The sequence below is a fragment of the Candoia aspera genome, chromosome 4, assembly GCF_035149785.1.
Source record: "Candoia aspera isolate rCanAsp1 chromosome 4, rCanAsp1.hap2, whole genome shotgun sequence".
NCBI classification, from domain to species: domain Eukaryota; kingdom Metazoa; phylum Chordata; class Lepidosauria; order Squamata; family Boidae; genus Candoia; species Candoia aspera.
In genome coordinates, this window is record NC_086156.1 from 114,022,243 (window position 1) to 114,044,160 (window position 21,918).

Below are 21,918 nucleotides of genomic sequence, written 5' to 3' on the forward strand. Positions count from 1 at the left end.
CTTCTATCGCCGATATTGCAGGTGTCTATAAGATTCCACAGGTAAGACACTTCAGAGGGTTGAGAGTGGGGATCTGCTACATTCTAATCAGTCTACGAATACATTTGCAGTCAGAAAGGTGGGGAAAGCCCAGATGTGATTGATCAAAATAAACATGCATAAAATTATATCATATTCACGTATTTCATAAAAGTTATGAATAACATATTGGAATAAACGAAATGAAATGTTCCTTCATTTAATTTCCTATTTCTATTGATCCTCACTCATCTTGTACACTGTGCATGACTTTTAGTTCTCCTATGGCTCATCTGTCTCAGAGAAGAACCATAACCCTCGGCTGTTTCCCTTTTACTCCTTGGTTCCCAATGAAGACAATCAATTTGTGGGGATTATCCAACTGCTTCAGTACTTTAGATGGTCATGGATTGGGATTTTTGCTGTTGATAATAACAGTGGAGATCATTTCTTGCAGACTATCGAGCCTTTACTTTCTGAGAAAGGAATGTGTTCAGCCTTCCTGGATCTCAGTTTGAAATGAGCATGACGGGCCACAGCTACAGTATCTATAATGGGGTTTATGCCGTGGCTCATTCTTGGCATGGCCTCTCCTTATACAGATCCAGGCACCGAACTACGGTGGGTGATCGTAGGTCTGAACTTCCAGATCTCCAATCCTGGCAGGTAACTTATTCACAACAAACTGATGAGTACACAACCAGAAATCCTTTCAGTCTTCTCTTCGTGATCAGGTGACAAAATGCAACTCCTTTTGTAGTGAGATTTGGGGAGATCACAGCACAGCACCTACCTGAAGCTGGAAAAGCTTTTTATATTTCATTGTGACCACTCCTACTCCTAGGTCCAAAAAGCTCTTTGTTCCATTATTATCTGCAGGAAGAAATACTTTTAATGTAAGTTCTTTTCCAATCCTTCAACTCTTCCTTAATTACCTCGTTCTGCATTTTCTTTTCATCAGCTCCACCCATTTGTTCAAGGCATTTCATTTAACAACTCGGCTGGAGAACTTGTGTCCTTTAATGATAAAGGGGAGGTGAAAGGTGGATTTGACCTCATGAACATAGTCACTTTTCCCAACAGCTCCTTCCAGAGAGTGAAAGTGGGAATGCTGGATCCAGATGCTCCAGGGGGAAAAATTATAATCTTTAATGAAGGTCAGATTGTCTGGCATCAGGATTTCAATCAGGTGGGAGTTTGGGCTTATCTTATTAGATGCCCCTTTTTTACCATCCTTTTTGTTGTACCTGCAAGCTAGAAATGAGGAGCAAAGTTCTAGCATGGTCTACCAGGCAACGCTGCTGTTTCAAGCAGGTTGCCATCTCCAAAATTCCTTCTGGCAAGAGGCCATCAGAAACCAAGGGAAAGGAAAGCCCCTAATGGGAGGGAAATTCTTCTCACCTGTGCGTGGAATTTGGAAATGTGGAACTGGGCTGGGAAGTCTCCGATTCCTATGTCTTTTTTACCCTGTGGAGAAAGAGCCAGCAGGAAAGATTATGATTCTGAGGACTTCCCTATCATGACTCAAAAGGGGCCCACTAGGGAGAGAATCAGGAGATATTATATCAGATCTCTTACTCTTGTGTCAGAGGGTTCTTTCCAACTCAGAGGGAAAGTTCAATATGGACTATGGTACATTCCAAAGTAATACCCTAGAATGGTATTTCATTTCATTTCATTTCATTTCATTTCATTTCATTTCATTTCATTTCATTTCATTTCATTTCTTTTCGTGTCCTGCCTTTATTACTTCTATAAATAACTCAAGGCGGTGAACTTACATAATAATACTCCTTCCTCCTCCTATTTTCCCCACAGCAGCAACCCTGTGAGGTGACCTGGGCTGAGAGAGAGGGACTGGCCCAAGGTCACCCAGCTGGCTTTCATGCTTATGGCGGGACTAGAACTCTCAGTCTCCTTGTTCCTAACTCAGCACCTTAAGCACAAACCAAACTGGCTCTCTATTTATTACTTCTTAAAAATATTATCTATATTCTGAAGCTGCTAAGTATAGTCCAAATTTGCTATGTCCCCTAAATAAATTTTCTTTGCTAAGCACCAAGATTCTAGTCCTCTTTATCTGGTCAAGAAATCAAAATTTTTAGTTTGGAGTGAGACTCCCTCCCTCCCTCCCTTTTCAAAATCGTATTGACAGCCCTGCAATAGCATGCAGGAATGACCTTGGGAGACAGTCAGGGAGGAAGTGATGCTTCCTGGGGAATGATCAGATGCTGGGTTGGGGGACCCTTAGCTGCTAAAGAGGCAGAGAGAGAAACTCAGAAAGCAAACTCTCAAATATATCAGGGGGTAAAAAGAGATGGTGGGAGACTTGCACTTTCAGATTTGATGTAGCTTTACAGTAAAATAGAATCAGCTCATCTGGTCCTGTGTTCTGTCCGGTCTCCCTGGGAAGGCTGACACTCCTTTCACATTTATGACTAGGTCCTTCCGTTTTCCCTTTGTAATGCACACTGTCATCCCGGAAATCAGAAGAAAAAAAAGGAAGGAGAGAAATTCTGCTGCTATGATTGTGTTCCATGCCCAGAGGGGAAGATTTCTAACACCATGGGTAGGCTATGATATATACAAATCATTACATCATGTATAGTTTATTAAAAACTTTTTCCTAAATTAAAATTAAGAAGAACTGGAATGCAACATTTCAGCAAAGGATTGTTACCTTGTCATGGTGCTGGAGCTTCTGCACCTCACTGATGCCATGAGCTAAACCATGTAGGGCCACCCAAGATGGGAAGGTCATGACAGAGAGGTCAGACTAAATGCGATCCCTGGGGAAGGTAATGGCAACCCACCCCAGTATTCTTGCCATGAAAACTAAATGGATAGGTACAACCAGCGATATGTCGGTGTACCATCGGAAGATGAGACCCCCAGGTCAGAAGATGGACAGAATGTACTGGGGAGGAACAGAGGATGAGTTCAAACAGCCCCAGACGTGATGACGCAGCTAGCTCAAAGCCGAAAGGATGGCTAGTGGCCGACGGTGCTGGTGGTGAACGGCGAATCCAATGTTCTAAGGATCAACACACCTTTGGAACCTGGGATGTAAGATCTATGAGCCAGGGCAAATTGGATGTGGTTATTGGTGAGATGTCAAGATTAAAAATAGACATTTTGGGCATCAGTGAACTGAAATGGACTGGAATGGACCACTTCACTTCAGATGACCAACAGATCTACTACTGTGGACAAGACCACTGAAGAAATGGAGTGGCCTTCATAATTAATAGAAAAGTGGCTAAAGCAGTGCTTGGATACAATCCAAGAAATGATAGAATGATCTCAATTCGAATTCAGGGCAAGCCATCTAACATCACAGTGATTCAAATTCACGCCCCAACCACAGATGCTGAAGAAGCTGAAGTAGAGCAGTTCTATGAGGATCTGCAGCACCTACTGGACAACACGCATAAAAGAGATGTTATTTTCATCACAGGAGACTGGAATGCTAAGGTGGGCAGTCAAATGACACCTGGAATTACAGGTAAGCATGGCCTGGGAGAACAAAACGAAGCAGGACATAGGCTGGTAGAATTTTGCCAAGACAACTCACTCTGCATAACAAACACTCTCTTCCAACAACCTAAGAGATGTCTTTATACATGGACTTCACCAGATGGACAACACCGAAATCGGATTGACTACATCCTTTGCAGCCAAAGTTGGCGGACATCTGTACAGTCGCTAAAAACAAGACCTGGAGCTGACTGAAGATCCGATCACGAACTTCTTATTGAACAATTTAGGATCAGACTAAAGAGATTAGGGAAGACCCACAGATCAGCTAGATATGAGCTCACTAATATCCCTCAGGGATATGCAGTGGAGGTTAAGAATAGATTTAAGGGACTGGACTTAGGAGATAGGGTCCCGGAAGAACTCTGGACAGAAGGTCGCAACATTGTTCAGGGGTCGGCAACAAAATACATCCCAAAGAAAGAGAAAGCCACGAAGGCAAAATGGCTGTCTGCTGAGACACTAGAAGTAGCCCAAGAAAGAAGGAAAGCAAAAGGCAACAGTGATAGGGGGAGATATGCCCAATTAAATGCAACAAAATTCCAGAGGTCAGCCAGAAGAGATAAGACATTATTTTTGAACAAGCAATGCGTGGAAGTGGAAGAAGACAATGGAATAGGAAGGAGAAGAGATATCTTCCAGAAAATTAGAAACATTGGAGGTAAATTCCAGGCAAAAATGGGTATGATGGCAAGGACCTAACAGAAAAAGAAGGGATCAAGAAAAGGTGGCAGGAATATACAGAAGACCTGTATAAGAAGGATAACAATATCGGGGATAGCTTTGACGGTGTGGTCAGTGAGCTAGAGCCAGACATCCTGAAGAGTGAGGTTGAGTGGGCCTTAAGAAGCATTGCTAATAACAAGGCAACAGGAGACGACGGCATCCCAGCTGAACTGTTCAAAATCTTGCAAGATGATGCTGTCAAGGTAATGCATGCGATATGCCAGCGAATTTGGAAAACACAAGAATGGCCATCAGAGTGGAAAACAATCAACTTATATCCCCATAGTGAAAAAGGGAAACACTAAAGAATGTTCAAACTATCGAACAGTGGCACGCATTTCGCATGCCAGTAAGGTAATGCTCAAGATCCTGCAAGGTTGACTCCAGCAATTCATGGAGCAAGAATTGCCAGATGTCCAAGCTGGGCTTAGAAAAGGCAGAGGAACTAGGGACCAAATTGCAAAAACCGCTTGATAATGGAAAAAGCCAGGGAGTTTAAGAAAAACATTTATTTCTGTTTTTTTGACTATTCCCAGAGCCTTTGACTATGTGGACCATAACAAATTGCGGCACGTTTTTAGTGGTATGGGGATACCATGTCATCTTGAATCTATATAAGAACTAGGTAGCAGACCACGGAAAAACGGACCGGTTTAAGATTGGGAAAGGATTACGGCAGGGCTATATACTCTCACCTGACCGGTTCGACATGTACGCAAAACACATCATGCGTCATGCTGGGCTTGAGGAATCCAAGACTGTATTTATAATGGCTGGAAGAAATATTAAGAATCTCAGATATGCAGATGATACCACTTTGATGGCTGAAAGCGAAGAGGAACTGAGGAGCCTTATGATGAAGGTGAAAGAAGAAAGTGCAAAAGCTGGCTTGCAGCTAAACCTCAAAAAAACCAAGATGATGGCAACCAGCTTGATTGATAACTGGCAAATAGAGGGAGAAAACATAGAGGCAGTGAAAGACATGGGATTTCTAGGTGCGAAGATCACTGCAGATGCTGACTGCAGTCAGGAAATCAGAAGATGTTTAATCCTTGGGAGAAGAGCAGTGACAAATCTTGATGAAATAGTTAAGAGCAGAGACATCACACTGACAACAAAGGTCCGCATAGTTAAAGCAATGGTGTTCTCCGTAGTAACATATGGCTGTGAGAGCTGGACCATAAGGAAGGCTGAGAGAAGGAAGATAGATGCTTTTGAACTGTGGTGTTGGAGGAAAATCCTGAGAGTGCCTTGGACTGCAAGAAGATCAAACCAGTCCATCCTCCAGGAAATAAAGCCAGACTGCTCATTTGAGGGAATGATATTAAAGGCAAAACTGAAATACTTTGGCCACATAAGGAGAAGACAGGACACCCTGGAGAAGATGCTGATGCTAGGGAGAGTGGAGGGCAAAAGGAAGAGGGGCCGACCAAGGGCAAGGTGGATGGATGATATTCTAGAGGGGACGGACTCGTCCCTGGGGGAGCTGGGGGTGTTGACGATAGACAGGAAGCTCTGGCGTGGGCTGGTCCATGAATTCACGAAGAGTCGGAAGCAACTGAACCAATAAAACACAACAGCAAAAGAATGCAATAAATCCCCTATAATAATTTAGCCACTTCAATTAAATAATTAAATTAAATAATTGAATTAAATAAGCAAAAACAGAAGCTATTTGTTTCTGGACACAGTATAAGTACATTTGTCTATTATGAAATTTATGCTAATGCTACATATTTCATTTGATTACACTTTTCTTATTGGAGCACTGTCCTGTGTCATATGGGTAGAAATGCAGAAGGAGTGAGTGGGTTTTCCATTTACAAAGAGAATTTTTTCGATTATCCATTCCTTAATGGACCATCCGGCGTGAGTGGCCTGAAGTTGGATAAGGGATTACCGAATGAAATCTATCACTGCAATATTCAGGACAATCGTAGATTACTTTCAGGGAGATGCCATACATGTATGTATGTATCTATGTGTGTGTGTGTGTGTGTGTGTGTGTATGTGTGTATACATACACACGCATGCACACATACAGACACAAACACACAGGAATAGCCCAGGTCGTATTTCGGTGCTAATAGGCTTTCCCCCATTCACGTTTCATGAATATAAATGTATTACCCTTGACCACACTTTGAACTCTTAGCTCCTTACATCTTCATTTGAAGGGGCTTGTGACAAATGAGAGTAGACATCAAAAGGTTATCTCTATTTTTCAGATGTGGATGACTGTTTCCAATGCCCTGATGATCAATATGCAAACAAGGACCAAGATAGATGTATCCCTAAAACGATAACTTTCCTATCGTGTGCCGAACCTCTGGGCATCGCATTACCTTCCATTTCCCTTTCCTTCTCATTGATCACCACCTTTGTCTTTTGGTCCTTTATTAAACACAGAGACAGTCCCATCATCAAAGCCAACAACCGGGATCTCACCTACATTCTTCTTCTCTCCATCCTGCTCTGCTTCCTCACCTCTTTACTCTTCCTGGTGCGACCTGGAAAAGTGACCTGCTTTCTCAGACAATCTGCTTTTGGGATCATCTTCTCATTTTCTGTTTCTTGTGTGTTAGCCAAAACCATACTAGTTTCTCTCGCATTCATGGCTACAAAACCTGGATCCAGGATGCGGAGATGGGTGGGGAAAAGACTGGCCTTTTCCATTGTCTTTTCCTGCTCTCTCCTCCAAGCCAGCACATGTACGGTGTGGTTGTCAACCTCTCCCCCCTTTCCAGAGTTAGACATGCACTCAGTCACTGAAGAAATCCTCCTCCAATGCAATGAAGGGTCGTCCTCCATGTTCTATTGTGTCCTGGTCTACATGGGTCTCCTGGCCCTCACCAGCTTCATCGTGGCCTTCCTTGCCCGCAAATTACCAGACACTTTCAATGAAGCCAAGTTCATCACCTTCAGCATGTTGGCCTTCTGCAGTGTCTGGGTCTCCTTTGTTCCAACCTATCTGAGCACCAGAGGAAAAGCCATGGTGGCTGTGGAGGTCTTCTCCATCTTGTCTTCTGGTGCTGAGTTATTGTGCTGTATTTTTTTCCCCAAATGCTACATCATCATGCTGAGGCCTGAGTTAAGCAAGAGGAAGTTATTACTAAGAGGCAAGGAGTAATGAAATTATGACATTTTCTTCTCTAAGCAAATATTTGCAGCTCAGGGTTGAACTGTGGAGTCCTTGGTGCCCTCTGAGCCTTCTTGTTTTCTTGCAGACATTTCATTGCCAGACTAGGCAACATCTTCAGTGCAAAGAGGGAGTGGACCTTGCCCTTGGTCTAGATACCGTGGCTTGCCCTGCTTCTGTTGGTGGGGGTGTTGTTCTCTCCTTACGAGTGCTTTGATTGGGCTGTTGTTTGCTGCTTGGTTGATTGCCTGAGTTAGTGGTGCCTTGGTTAGGGTGTATTGTGCCCTTTGATGGTTCCTCTGGTGTTAACCCTAGTGTTGATTTTTGCATATCTGGGTGTTGATTGCTGGCAAGGGAGTGTCCTGGTCTTTTGGCTTTTCTATTGTCTCTTTTGAATGGTGTGTAAATTTGGTTGACCTCTATGTGTCTGTTGATGGCTGCTTTGTTTGAGTGCCAGGCTTCTAGGAATTCTCTGGCATTTTTGGTTTTGGCTTGGTCTAGGATGCTCATAGTTTCCCAGTTGAAACTGTGGTTGAGTCTGTCCATGTGTTGTGAGATTAAGGAGTTCTCATCATGTCTTCTGACTGCTAGCTGGTGTTTGTGGATGCGCTCTGCTATTCTGCCGCCTGTCTGTCCTACATAGTGGCTGTTACAGTCTTTGCATTGTATGATGTTAAGAACTCCTGTTTTTTCTTCTTGGGCTATTTGGTCTTTTGGCTTGCTTAATATGTTTTGAAGAGGTTTAGTTGGTTTATGTGTTACAATGATGCCATGTGGTTGTAACAGTCTGTTGGCGGTTTCTGATACGTTTCTGATGTATGGCAGTGTTATCCTTTACGTAGTTTCCCTGGGTTGGGTGGTGAGGCACTTTTTGATAAAGTTGAGCGGGTATCCATTTTGTTGGAAGACGCTGTACAGATTATCTTTTTCTTCTTTCTGGTGTTCTGGGTTGCTACAGTGTGTAAGTGCTCGTCCGAATAATGTTCTTACACAGCTTGACTTGTGGGAGGTTGGACTGTTACTGTGGTAATGGAGCACTTGGTTGGTGTCGGTAGCTTTCGTGTAGACTTGTGTTTCTAACTTACCGTCATTTCCTCTACTGATGAGGATGTCCAGGAATGGGAGTGAGTGGTTGTTTTCTTCCTGCCTTGTGAATTGTATTCCATTAAAGATGTGACTGATGGTTTTGTGGGCTTCTTCCAGCTGTTTCTTTTGTATTATGACAAAAGTGTCATCTACATACTGGATCCATACTTTGGGCTGTATGTTTGGGAGTGCTATCCTTTACAGATGCTGCATTAGGGTAAGGGTTAAGGTTAGGGTTCATATTTAAAATATTAAAAAACTGCAAAAACCTCAGCTCCTGCTGTCTACACACCTATCTCTGCCATCATGTTGTCCTCGCTCCTTCAGGGATGTCTATCTTGCCATGTCCTCACCAGAAGTTCCATTCTACTTTTCATCCAGAGTGAAAGTGGGTCCACCCAACTATCAGTCTCCCATGCTTTGTGGGAATAAAGCACCAAGTGGTTAAAAGAGTCTCTAAAGAGGTCAATGAATATTTGATACATAGATAGAGACTAGATAGAGCAGTGGTTCTCAAACTTTCTGTTCCCTTGACATTCTTAAAATGATGGAGGACCCAACGAGCTTTGGTTTATGTTGGTTGCATTTATTGATATTTCCTCTATTAGACATTAAAATGGAGACAATGTGAATATTTATTTATTTGTTTGACTTCATGGATGCCCTGAAAGGGTCTCTGGGATCTCCAGGGGTCCCCAGACCACACTTGGAGAAATGCTGTCAAGGACTATCAAGCATAGTTGGTTTGAATCATTCTTATACTTCCTTTTATTTCAGGATCAGGTTTAATTCCTTGTCTCATATCTGTTCATCGCTCTTGCATTCCTTTGCTAAAACTGTCTCTGTCTCCCTCTACAAGAGATAGTATTGGGTTCATTGGATTCAGAATCCAAAATACTAAAAAGGTGTGGATTCCCAAAGTGCTGCTCTCCTGGGCAGATGATGGTCATAGTCATGTAGCTACCAGGTGGGGGGCTGCACTCAGAGAGACAGTTCCAGACAAGGAGCTAAAATTAATAATAAATCTTACAGTGAGATTTAGTATTAGAGAATTATTTTATTCTTACATACTGAGTTCTGGTGAAGATGCCTACCAAGATGTCATCAAAATGATAACACATTTTTGGTGATGTCAAGACTCAAATTCCACCCTTATGGTTCTCCATCTGATTCAGATACTGAATTTGCAAGATTCACATCTGTATGCCATGACACATATTATATCAGAACCTCCCTTGCCTGTCCTCCTCTGGCTGATCGTTGATTGTAATGAATTGAAATTGAGTTTCCTGTCCCCCTGCTGATGCCTACAATGGGGAGGTTCCATGCTTTTCTTTTTAATCTGCAAATGAATTGCTTCCAAGAAGGTGGCATCACTCCCTTCAAAACTGCAATAGACTGATTCTGCTGTGCTGGTTACATTCAAGAAGCTCACCCCACAACAGAGCTGCAGAGAAGAAGGCACCAAAGAACCAGAAACCAGAAACACACAAGGCAGAACGGAGGTGCCAAGGAAATACACTATGCTATTATGACTGGCTATCGAGAACATGTGTTTTTCAATTCAGTTGTACCTTGCTGGGTTTTCCCCAAAAATGCCCTGGCCCAAACTAGAAGCAGTCCCAAAGCCCTGCAGGTGCCTCTTTTCCATATGGCTTCACATTCTTTGATTCAAGGCGGTTGCCCTCCTTCCTCCCATCCCACCCTGAATTCTTAGAAAACCAGAAGCATCTGTGATGGGGTTTCCAGTGTCATTCAGCTAAAAATCTTTAACATTTGCACCTCAGAATGATCATTTGGATTTCAGAATGTTCTCAGGGAAACATGGGATCACCTTGGTATTTGACTGCAGTGACCACCTTTGACTGTTGTCTTTCACTGCATGAGCCACAATTTGCTTGGAAATGTCTCAGCTGAGATGATTTTCCTCACAGCTAATTTAATGGCTGTTTCTAGAATCTCCTCCCAAGGCAATATAGCTCATGGACAGTGCTGCAAAGAAAGGCCCTTTGTGGGGGATATACTGTACAACACCGTTCTTCCATAGCATCTACTACTAAGTGCCCTGCAGCTAATGTTGCTGTAAAGTAGCTGACCTGATTGGACAAGATGTAGTAATGAATATCATCTGCTTTGTATGACCATCCCTTCCACTTCAGATGCTGATTCTTAGGATTCAGGGATGAGAAATAGGGTGGACGGCTCTTTGGAATTGGGGAGAAGCGATTTCTGTGAGCTTCACCGTGGATATAGCTTGCTGGAAAGGCATTGGTTGTGTCACTACTTTATGAAGTGTAACAGATGTCTTAAACATAGATTAGGGGGAAACTCCATCTTCTGTCCACCTGTCATTCAAATTACCCTCAGCAGCTTTTAAGGGGAAGTTTATTCCCTTCCCCTTCCCGCTCCCTCCCTCCTCCCTCCCATCCATCTATCCATCGATCCTGAATTTTGGCAATTGCCTGGGCAAGTCAAAGCAATTTTCTTGGCAACATTTTTGGAAGTGGTTTGCCTTCCCATTTTCTCAGGGCTAAGAGGAAGGGATTGGCCCAAAGGTAGCACTAGAACTGATGGGGACTAGAACTCATGAGAGAGAGTTTGGTCTGGGGGAGAAGGTGCTGGCCTAGAAACCAGGAGATGGTGAGTTCTAGGCCTCCATTAGGTATGAAAGCCAGCTGGGTGGCTTTGAGCCAGTCTTTCCCTCTCAGCCCAACCCACCTCACAGCATTTTGGTGGTGAGAATAGGAGGCAGGAGTTGAGCAAATTAAAAAAAAAGTGTGATAACAATCTGATGATGGTGGTGGTGGTGATGATGATAACCACTACAGCCAGCTGCTTTGTTTTGTTTTTAAATGGGCTTTTATGGTGTCACAATGCTTTGCATATGCAAGTCCAAACTGGCTTAATAAAAACCCATGAGCAAAGCCTGCAGTGAGTTTGGAGAGATGGATCTAGTCATCTGTCAAAACCGTCTTCCAATCACAGCCATGTTATGTAAATCTATTTTTTTTCTTGTTTGGGGAGGGAGGTGTCACATAAATTACCATGAATTAATGGAGGGGTCGCGGTATGGCAAAATGTGAGAATCACCAGTCATTTTCGACCATCTCCTAGAGTCGTCCAAACATTGCGTGTTCGAATATATCATCCCTGTGGGTGGGAGACACGAGAAGACCTGCTAAATGAGTCTTGTGCCTTAAGAGTTATGCCTGATGCCTGCATAATGCATGATAAAGACGTTCACTGTAGGTCCCTTTGGAGGTCAGCGAAATGTTGGGGGTGAAAACTCTGATTCTTCTTCAAGATGGTGGGGGAGTCCAGAGTTGTGCCATGTGCAGCTCTTGCAGCTGCAGGAGACAGGGCCATCCAGGGACGCAGGGGCCAAACCGTTTCCCCTGACGAGACCTGGAGGCTTCCGAAGAGCTTCCCTCAGTACTTTAAAGTACTTTATTTGCAGATACTGCAAATCTTGCTGCAAGGTTGTTAATTTGCGTCCCTACTTGCTTCTCAGGTATCTCGTGATTTCAGTCTGCACATGAAACTCACTTTTCCGCCATCTCCTTCGCAATCTAATTTCTGATTTTGTTAAAACAAAAAATTATTGATCAGGACCTTCAAAATACTATGAACTCCTGTAACTGCCTGGAGAAGTCCCTGCAGTTTTATTGTTTTATTCACGGCTTTATCACACATTGGCCTTAGAGCAAATAGAGGACCTACGTGGCATTCTCAGAAATAAAGCTAATGCTAAATGCTGGGGCTTTGTGTTTTATCTTATCTTATTCCTTTTTCATTCCATTCCATTCCATTCCAGATTTCACTTCACATCACTTCACTATTTCTATTTATTTCTATTTCTATTTCTATTTCTATTTCTATTTCTATTTCTATTTCTATTTCTATTTCTATTTATATTTATATTTATATTTATATTTATATTTATATTATTTCTATTTCTATTTCTATTTTATAATAAATGTTCCAACATAGAACACCTTTGCCTAATATAGAGTGGAGGGGAGCTGTGTCAATTTGTCAGTCTCAGGTTCACATAATAGCATTAAATGATCCAGGAATCTGTGTTAAGAAAACATTCCACATGGTTTCGGTTTGAATTCATCTAGCATGTGTGAATTGGTTTGAATTTTCTCCATGCTTTGCGTTTTGACATGTCTGTTTTTCAACTTGGGACATGCACTCCAAAAATACGGGGATGAAATTCAAATCCTTGCAATGTAATCATAGAGAGGATTCTTTAAAAAAAAAAAGAAAAAAAAGAACAGAAACAGGACCAAAGATCGATAATTGCCTCATCAGAAATGGTAGATGTGAGGAAGGGGGAGATTGGGAGAACTACCAAGGGGGCCTTCCAGCCTTTCTTCGTCAGCCATTCCTCTGGGAATGCTAATAACTCTATCATTCAGTCACGTTACGGTGTGTAATTTCAACGCGGAAAGCCGGTCTGGCTGGCGGCAATTCTGCTAGGACGTGTGCCAATTGTTTGGTTGATAGGCCTAGAAATAGGAATCTTCAGGTCTGCTGGCCGGAAGGGTAAACACAGGAGTATAACTGAGGCACAGTGCTACAGACATCTTATGACGCTGTTGTCTCTTTCCCAGGAGAATGGCCCTGTAATCTGGCTTTAGATGTTTCCTCAGCCTCAGCTTTGAAAGCAAGAACGCTTCCAGGCTTTGACAGTTGGACTCCCCAAGAGACCTTCTCACAAAGTCCTCTTTTCACAGCTGAGAAACTCTGAACCTCCTCCTGTACTTCCTGACATGTTAACAGAATTGCTTCAATAACATTAGAGTGGCTCATAGAAATCAACAAACATACACACACAAACACAAATACACACAAACATTTGATTTATATCTCTGGAATCACAACTGACTTTTCCTGCTGCTGAAAATGTACATCTGTAGCTAGGACTGGCACTCCCAGCATTGCATAATAGAAAGTGGGATGAAATAATAATAATAATAATAATAATAATAATAATAATAATAAAAATGGTGTTGAAAGATTTAATGGTTAAATCTTTGAACACCGTTTTCTGAGGTGTTCAAAGATTTAAGTGGAAGTATTAAATCAAAACCTTGCCAGTGTGAAGAAATGCAGTGTTAAAGATAACACACACACACAAACAGATACATATACATTTATAAATTTAACCTTCAAAATATCTCTGTCTATGTATGTCTATATGCTTCTCTCTCCCTGTGTGTGTTGTGTGTGTATTTATAGTATAAACATCTGTTTGTGCATGTGTGTACCTAGCTTTGTAGAGTACATGTGTGAACATACACACACACATATACTCTAAAAAGCCAGGTCCTTTCATCTACATACATTCATAAAGAAGTGGTACCATTTTGGTTGCTATACGATTATCCAGTTCAGCAAGTTGTCAAAACAACATAACTGTAGCCACCTCTTCACCTGTACTTCACCTGCAGAATTCTGGGTAAATTACAGAAGTTGATCGATGTGGCATGAGGAAGCTACGGCTTGCCCCATTCCTAATGTGCAGCCACATCTGGGCAGCCAATCTGAAGAATCTAACTCACCCCCTAGAATGCATGCAGTATATAGACACCCATTTAGAATACCTATTTTTAACTTTCTATTACTCCATAGGATGGGCTGATCCTATAGTTATCTCTTCTCTGTTAATACTTTCCAATATACTCTCGTGGGTATCATTTGAAGAAGGAAAAGGAGAAGGAGAATATAGAAATAATTCATTTAATTTTGTCCTCTCTTATAGCTTTGGCAACTTAGTGTAATGCTGGAAGCTGGATTCCAAATAACGGGTGGAGCTGAGACAGAAACTAAATGTGGATTGATTTCAATTAAAGTTATACACTAGTTTCATTTTGGATTATGTATGTAAATAAATTTCATTAAAATCACGTCTACTTCTTGGAAGCAGAAGAATGAACAATCCTGTACATGAAGAATCATATTTAACTGCATATATTTAAAGTTGGTTTAAATTGAAACAATCCTACATGTATGACATGAAGGGGGTGGCTGGCACCTTAATATGGCCCTGGGGAATTTGAATATCTTCCATCTTGGGTTTTAGCTTTCTACATTATATATTTTATAATAATGATATATTTTTAGAGTCTATATTGCATATTTATATTTTAAATTTTTTTAAAATTGATATGAACCATTGTTATTTTAATGTATTGTAAGGCACCCAGAGTCGTGTTTGAGATGGGTGATGGAAAAATCTGCTAAATAAATAAAAATAAATTACTTAGAAACTCATCTTCTTAATTTGAACAGAAAAAGATCTTTACACGATTTAATACCTTTTTATTAATTGCTCCCTGTTGTTCATTTTGGGCCTCAGCACAATGATGTAGCATTTGGGGAAAAAGATACATCCCAGTAAGGCAGCACTGGAGGACAAGATGGAGAAGATCTCCACAGCCACCATGGCTTTCCCTGTCGTGCTCAGGTAGCTTGGCACAAAGGACACCCACACGCTGCAAAAAGCCAACATGCTGAAGGTGATGAACTTGGCTTCATTAAAGCTGTCAGGCAAATTACGTGCAAAGTATGACACAATGAAGCTGGCAAGAGCCAAGAAGCCAAGGTAGCCCAGGACAAAATAGAACATGAGGATGGAGCCTTCATTGCATTGCAAAAGCATGGTTTCCATAAAGGAGTGCATGTCTAACTCAGGGAATGGAGGAGAGGTTGCCAACCACACAGAACAAAGGATGGCTTGGAAAAGAGAGCAGGAAAAAAGAATCAAAAGGGCCAGTCTTTTCCCTACCCATTTCCTCATCTGAGATCCTGGCTTGGTGGCCATGAAAGCCACAACCACAGTGATGGTTTTGGCCAGGACACAAGAAACAGCCACTGAGAAGATGAGGCCAAAAGATGGTTGCTGGAGGAGGCAGGTCACTTTCCCAGGTAGGCTGAGGAAAAGAAAGGGAGAGAGAAAGCAGAGCAAAAGGGACACCAGGAGGGTGTAAGTGAGGTCCCGGTTGTTGGCTTTCACTATGGGGGTGTCCTTGTGCTTAATAAACGTTCCAAGTATCCAGGCTGTTATCAAGCAAAAAGCAACAGCAGCTGATGCCAAGGAGATCCCTAAAGGTTCTTCATAAGACAGGAAACTTGATTTTTTGGTGATGCAACAATCTTGCTCCTTGCTGGGATACTGATCTTCAGGACATTTGAAACAATCTTCCATCTCTACATTAGAAATCAAAAGAAATCTCAGTCATTGACCAACCAAGTCAAACTGTAGTATCTTTGGTGTTCATTCTGTCTACAATCTATCTCTATATTGCAATATTATACTGAAATATAATATTTACACAATATCATCATATAGGACCAAAGGAGGAAAGTGGATTTGAACTGTTAAGGACAGTGAGTATTCACAATGCAGACTTTTGAGATTTCAAAATTTTAACAGTACTCTGAATGTCCAGAACTGGGGAAAAAAAGGAATTGGCAGATTGAACTGTGGAATTTAGGAGCAGCAGCAGCAGATGTTGATAGTATTGACTGTGAGGGGATAAACTAGTATCCTTCATCAAAACCCTTTGAATTTTCTACTTGTGGAAGAGTAAGTTAGCATAAAGCCTTCAATTTATAAATTTTTAGTAAAAATAAGATATTACTATTCAAAGAACATTTCCCCCTCATGTTCATTTTCTAGTGTTTTGCTCGTCTTAGACCAAAATGTATCATTTCTGGCAAACTCATGGAGTATGCCCATCTCTGAATCCTAAACTAGGCTTCCAGAAGGCTTCTTCTGAAATGTTGGGCACAAATGCCAACTCATCAGGAATACCTGTGAGAATACCAGAATTTTGCAACTTAACATAGTCTTTATTTTTTTTCAGATCATTTGTCAGGGAGATTCACATGACTCCCTGGATTTCATCTGAGGAAATATGTCCTTACTAATACAATACTTTAGTTATATGCCCATCATATAGTGACTTTCCTTAGCTCTGAGGGAAACATTTCTTTTAAGCCCATGTCATGATCAAATGGAAAACTGCACAACTGACCCATCTTATCTGAAATCTTTCCCTCTGGACATGGAACACAGTCATAGCAGCAGGATGGTCTCCCTTCCATCCTTCTCTTCCAGGTTCCTGGGTAACAGTACTCATTACAGAGAGAAATGGGAAGAACCTGCTGACAACATGAAGCAGAGCTCAGAAAGAGATCCCAAGTTTGTTGTTCTTATGTACATGAGAACTTTAAACCATTTTAACTATTTATTCCATAAAAAGTGATAAGGCAAGTAGGAATGTTTGGGCAAAAAATGAATTATAGTTTTTAAAGGAAAATATAACAAAGACATATGTTCAAGTATAATTATGTATCATAGTTTTTCAAAAGATTAATACAGTGTTACAGAATGACCCCATGTTTGAGACAAATGAATGTTGGCATGATCATGTGGAAAGTTTTGTTTTTTCTATAAAAAGACAATTCTGAGTTGGTCCCTCCCAAAAGAGGATTTATTGAGATTTTCTTGACCATACCTGGTTGAAACCGGGGTGCCAGAGAAGCCTATTTTCATCAATGACCATTTTTTTTCCTTTTGCAGCATTAGGATCTAGCCTTCCAACTTTAACTCTCTGAAATGACCTGTTAGGAAAAGTGATCATGTTGATAACATCAAATCCTCCTGTTACTTCCCTTTTGTCATTAAAGAAGACTCCTTCTCCAGCTGAGTTGTTGAAAGAAATGCCTTGGAGAAATGGGTGGAGCTGTTTGGAAAAAGAAAGTGAGGTGGGGGGAGACAGAGAAGAAAATAACATGGTCATACTTGGAGGAAAGAGTTCAGTACTGGTTACTCTGGATTCATTTGGCTGGGTGTACAATTTGGGTAAGAACAATGTTTTCACCCTAGCTCCTTGAAGCATACCTACCTAGTGCTGAAATATCTTAGCCAATTTTGCCATCCTAATCAAGTTGTACTAAATTCTTCATGGAAAGGAAAGTGTAAAGAGGTTACCTGCCAAGGCTGGAGATATCTGAAGCATACATATCTAGTGTTTAATCCTAGCCTATTTTGCCATTCGAATCAAGTTGTGAGAGCCAGTTTGGTGCAACAAGTTAGAAACCAGGAGACCGAGTTCTAGTCCCACCTTTGGCACAAAGCCGGCAGGGTGACCTTGAGCCACTCACTTTCTCTCAGCCATAGGAAGGACGAAATTGCAAACAACTTCCAAAATCTTTGCCAAGAGTATTGCAGGGACTTCTCCAGGGAGTCTCCGAGAATCCGACACAATTGAATGGATTTAAAAAAACAAAAAACAAGAAACAATTTGTACTAACTTCTTCACAGAGAGGAAAGTGTAGAGAGGTTACCTGCCAAGGCTGGAGATCTGTGACTCGAACCATGTTTCCCACCACCCTTTTGCCCTGGTTTGGTCCCTTTGATAGTAAGGCCTGCAAAGAATGAGCCACAGCGAAGACACCATTGTAGATACTATAACTATGACCAGTCATTTCCATTTCAAAGAGAGGTCCAGGAAGTTTCTCCAGGTTCTCCTCCCCAGTGCACTGTCCAATGTCCATTGTTGGCAATCCTGAATTAGGGAAGAAACAGTCAAATGCTTGCTCCCAAAATTCCTTTATAAATCCATCTCTGGGCCTCAAAGAAGGTTTTATGGACTGAACAAATGCCTTGAATCCCAGAACCTCATTTGAAGGAATTTGAAAGGAAATGGCCCCATTGAACAACTGGAGGTTCCAAGACTTTTGAAATCCTGTTAGGATAAAATCAAATTGACTAGTCATGATCCAAACCTTTCTAAAAGATATATTTTCTTTAAATGTAGTGTCCAGCGTAAATATGACACCTGAGAGCCATACAAGCAACACAGATTCTCCATAGATGACAAATGTGTTTGTCCTGCTGTCTTCGTAATGTCTATAAAGAGTAGACAGTAGACCACTCTGTTTATCCAAGTCAGCAATACTGGGTATTCCTGGGACTTGTTGTAGGAAAGCTGAACAGATTCCATTCTCTGAAAGCAAAAGCTGCATTTTCTGCAAAAATTGTTTTCCGCTCTCACTCTCAGAAGCAAACAGCCCAACCCACTTCCATCCAAAATGCTGTAACAATTGGAGAATCCCAACATACAGCGGAGCCTCATTTGGGGCCATGGAGTAAAGTGATGAGAACTGACTGGTATAAAATTCTTCTGGTGGATATGAACCATATGTAAGCTGAGAGAAAATTAAAATATGTTAAAGTGATAAGTTAGGCTAAGTGCCCTTCTCTCTGTACCTCTTTAGGGTACAGTTGAAAAAAAAGAAGATTGCTCCTGCACTCCCAGTTCCTCTGTTTATCAGAAGGTAATGCAATTACTGGGGTACTCACTCATTTAGAGAATCTATTAGGAAAGATGCCTGATTTGAAGCAGGGAAAGTAGGATTCAGATCCATCATCGCTTATCCGATCATGATTTACAGTTACTCAATAAATTTTCTTCCTAGGACTGACAGAGGGACTGGCCCAAGTTCAGCCAGCTTCAAGGTAGTATTGAAATGCATGATCCTTATGCTGGTTGAGTGGTTTTCAGGTATTCCCTAAGTCTTGTTTTGGTGATAGTGTGCGAGCGCATGTGTGTGCTTTTGAGTCAGTGTTTACTGCTGAAGACTGCCTGGACCAGTCTGTGAAGGTTTCCTGGCAAGATTGCAGAAGTGGTTTGCCATTGCCTTCTTCTTCCCAGGGCTGAGAGAGAGGGACTGACCCAAGGCCACCCAACTGGTCTTCTGCCTAAGATGGAACTAGAACTCATGGTCTCCCACTTTCTAGCCTGATGCCTTAACCACTACACCAAACTGGCTCTCCCTTTGGCAATAGTAATGGGGGATAAAAAAAAGAACTCCATCTATATTCTTTGGGCTTTAAGTATAAACAGAAGAGTTGGTTAACTTTCCCCACCCACAGACCAACCTGAGGAATCTTGTAAACATCTATAATGCCTGCAATATGGGAAGAGGTATCACATCCAAGTCCTCCAATGATGGCCATGAGGTTCTTAGCGATGCCACATTCATAGTTGGGGAGAAATCTATTTGATTTGAAAAGCAGGTCCAGGGTGGTCCGATAGGTCATTCTTGGATCATAGTAGCTGTCTGATACATGGAGACCAAGTGTGACATTGGCCAGGAGTTGTGGATTCCCATTGATCTCCTTTAGAGCAAATTCTAAGGAGAGGACATGCTGGTAGAATTTTGTGATCATGCTGCAAATAAAGAAAGCCTTTGAGAAAGCAAGTCTACAGTGAATGAAGTGGTGTCATATAAAACATAATGATACTTTCTCCCTGTGAATGGAAGGTCTACTTCTTGTGTCATGCTGATATTTGAGAATTACATAGCATAACACAACACTAAATGGTAAGTCTGTTTTGGGAAGTAGCCATTCTATTATTCCTTCCATGAGATCTGAAAATTTCCTCATAAAACATACAACTTCATAAATGGTTGGGTTTTAAGGCAAAAATGAACGGACCAGATATTGCCCTGTTTCTACTGAGTGGAACCTAATGTTTCCTTGGAGATTATTTTTCTTTCAGCTTTGCTCAGTCCTGACCCATTCTGTTCTGAATGCACAATTGGATAGTCTTGTTTTTAGGTGTCTCAATAGAGGTTGAGTTAAAATTGCATTTTTGTGCTGTTTCCTGCAGATGCTTCTCAATCTTCCATAAAAAATGGGATTGGTTAAATGGATGTTCACTGTATCATTCTTATTTTATATAGTAGAGGAACATCACGGTTGAACATTTTCATATCTATCCATCCATCCCTATGTGTGCTTTCTTCATGATCCAACTAATCTTTAGGAATTCTAAAGAAGTTTCATATTTAATTTTATCTAGTGGAGACAGAGAAGCAATTCTTGCTTATTTTTTTCCAGTTATTTCTTGTGTTCATGATGAGTGGGCTAAAATTCTGCAAAGAAAATTGAAGCAGGGTTGTGACTTTAGCAGAAAAGAAGCAGTATTGAGAGAAATCGATGAGGTAGGAAGAAAATCCTAGCACCTGGCAAGATGCATCCTACTAGGAGGTAAACCAAGAAGAGAGTATATGCTTGTGGGACAAAGACAGAAAGGATGAGCCTAAGACTGCTCATGAAAATGTATTAAAAATCAGAGGTTAGAAGGGATCAGTATAGAACCCACAGGAATTCCAGATGCCCTTTCTGTAGCCTACAGCCTTTGTGATCTGTTCATCTGAAATCTTCAACCATGTCTTCATAATCTAGCTACTGTATTTATTAGCAAAGCTAAAACAGGTTTCTAAATTGCTCCTCACAGTTTCATGACATCTTTTTAAAATAAAAGGATCATTTATAGTGGGAGAGCAGCATTCACACTTGGTAGAGCATTAGAACTAATGCAGAAACTGAGGAAAAAGAGTGGCTAAGAAGCTTCTCATCTGCTTGGATCATTTGGTTACTCACAGAAACAAGGGTTCTGATCTGTAAGAGCCAAGGAGGGGCAAGGTCCCATTAGATGAGTCTGGATATTTGCTTACTTTGTAATCTCAAATATACTATGTGATGGGTATTCATCAAACCAGTGTTCATTGGAAACATGTATAATCTGCGAAACCATCCCTCCAATTAAGAGATCCCCTGGCTGGTGCCATTCATGCAGAACTGGAAAAGGATTAGCCACCAAGCAATTCAGCGTATTCACTTTGATCACGGGAAACATCAGAAGGAAGAACATATCTGCAGCACAAAGTGGAAAAGTCGAGACAGCCTACTGGATTTCAAAAATGGATGATTCCAGATGCACCTTTTGAGATAAAAGCATCTATCTAAACTGAACTTCAACAGGGAAACAATTGCATGTTTCAATACTGACTAAGAAAATCTGAAATCTGAAGTGTTTTCTGATTAAGAGCAGCAAAAGACAGCAGAAGAAACAAACCTGAATAGCAATGTTGGTCTCTCCTTACTATCCCAGATCTCCACAGAACTGGGTTTAGATTTTGACTCATTCCAGACTTGCTTTCTGTTTTTCACATCTTTCTGTAAAGCCTTCAGAGGCTTGAGTAGGTGAACAAATTATAGTGATTTGCCCAATTCCAGGAAGTCTAAATTGTCCATTCTATTTTTTTTAATCCAGAATGCAAAACAACATTCATTTCCCATGAAAGAATTATTTTAATTAATTCCAATATCTTACTTCAAATCCATCTGGACTGTTACTCTGTTTTTAACTTTGTAACTAGAATTAAAGTTGGTCCACCTAACTATCAGTCTCCCAAGCTTTGTGGGAATATTAAGTATCAAGTGGTTAAAAGAGTCTCTAAATATGTCAATGGATAGATGATAGATAGATAGATAAGAGAGAGGGAAAGAGAGAGAGAACAGCCAATCAAACAGAGAAATG

The 21,918-nt window shown here is 41.2% G+C and overlaps 1 protein-coding gene across 1 annotated transcript; it reads right to left on the bottom strand.

The window, feature by feature from the left end:
• Positions 1-12,686: 12,686 nt before the first annotated feature.
• Positions 12,687-18,670, bottom strand: LOC134497193 (vomeronasal type-2 receptor 26-like). The gene is made up of 5 exons (XM_063302869.1): positions 17,870-18,670; positions 17,038-17,265; positions 16,555-16,681; positions 14,833-15,724; positions 12,687-12,759 (listed from the first exon to the last, which is right to left on the bottom strand). The coding sequence occupies exons 1-5, from the start codon at positions 18,668-18,670 to the stop codon at positions 12,687-12,689; spliced, it is 2,121 nt and encodes a 706-aa protein (XP_063158939.1).
• Between the last annotated feature and the right edge of the window lie 3,248 nt (positions 18,671-21,918).

What these genes read in the sequence shown, in the direction of transcription:
- LOC134497193 (XM_063302869.1), bottom strand. Translation starts at nt 18,670, where the DNA reads ATGGCCCCAAATGAGGCTCCGCTGTATGTTGGGATTCTCCAATTGTTA. An exon ending in GGCACCCCGGTTTCAACCAG is followed by an intron (nt 16,682 to 17,037) that starts GTATGGTCAAGA and finishes TGTTGTCAGCAG; the next exon opens with GTTCTTCCCATTTCTCTCTG. An exon ending in AGGGAGCAATTAATAAAAAG is followed by an intron (nt 12,760 to 14,832) that starts GTATTAAATCGT and finishes TTTTTTTTAAAG; the next exon opens with AATCCTCTCTATGATTACAT.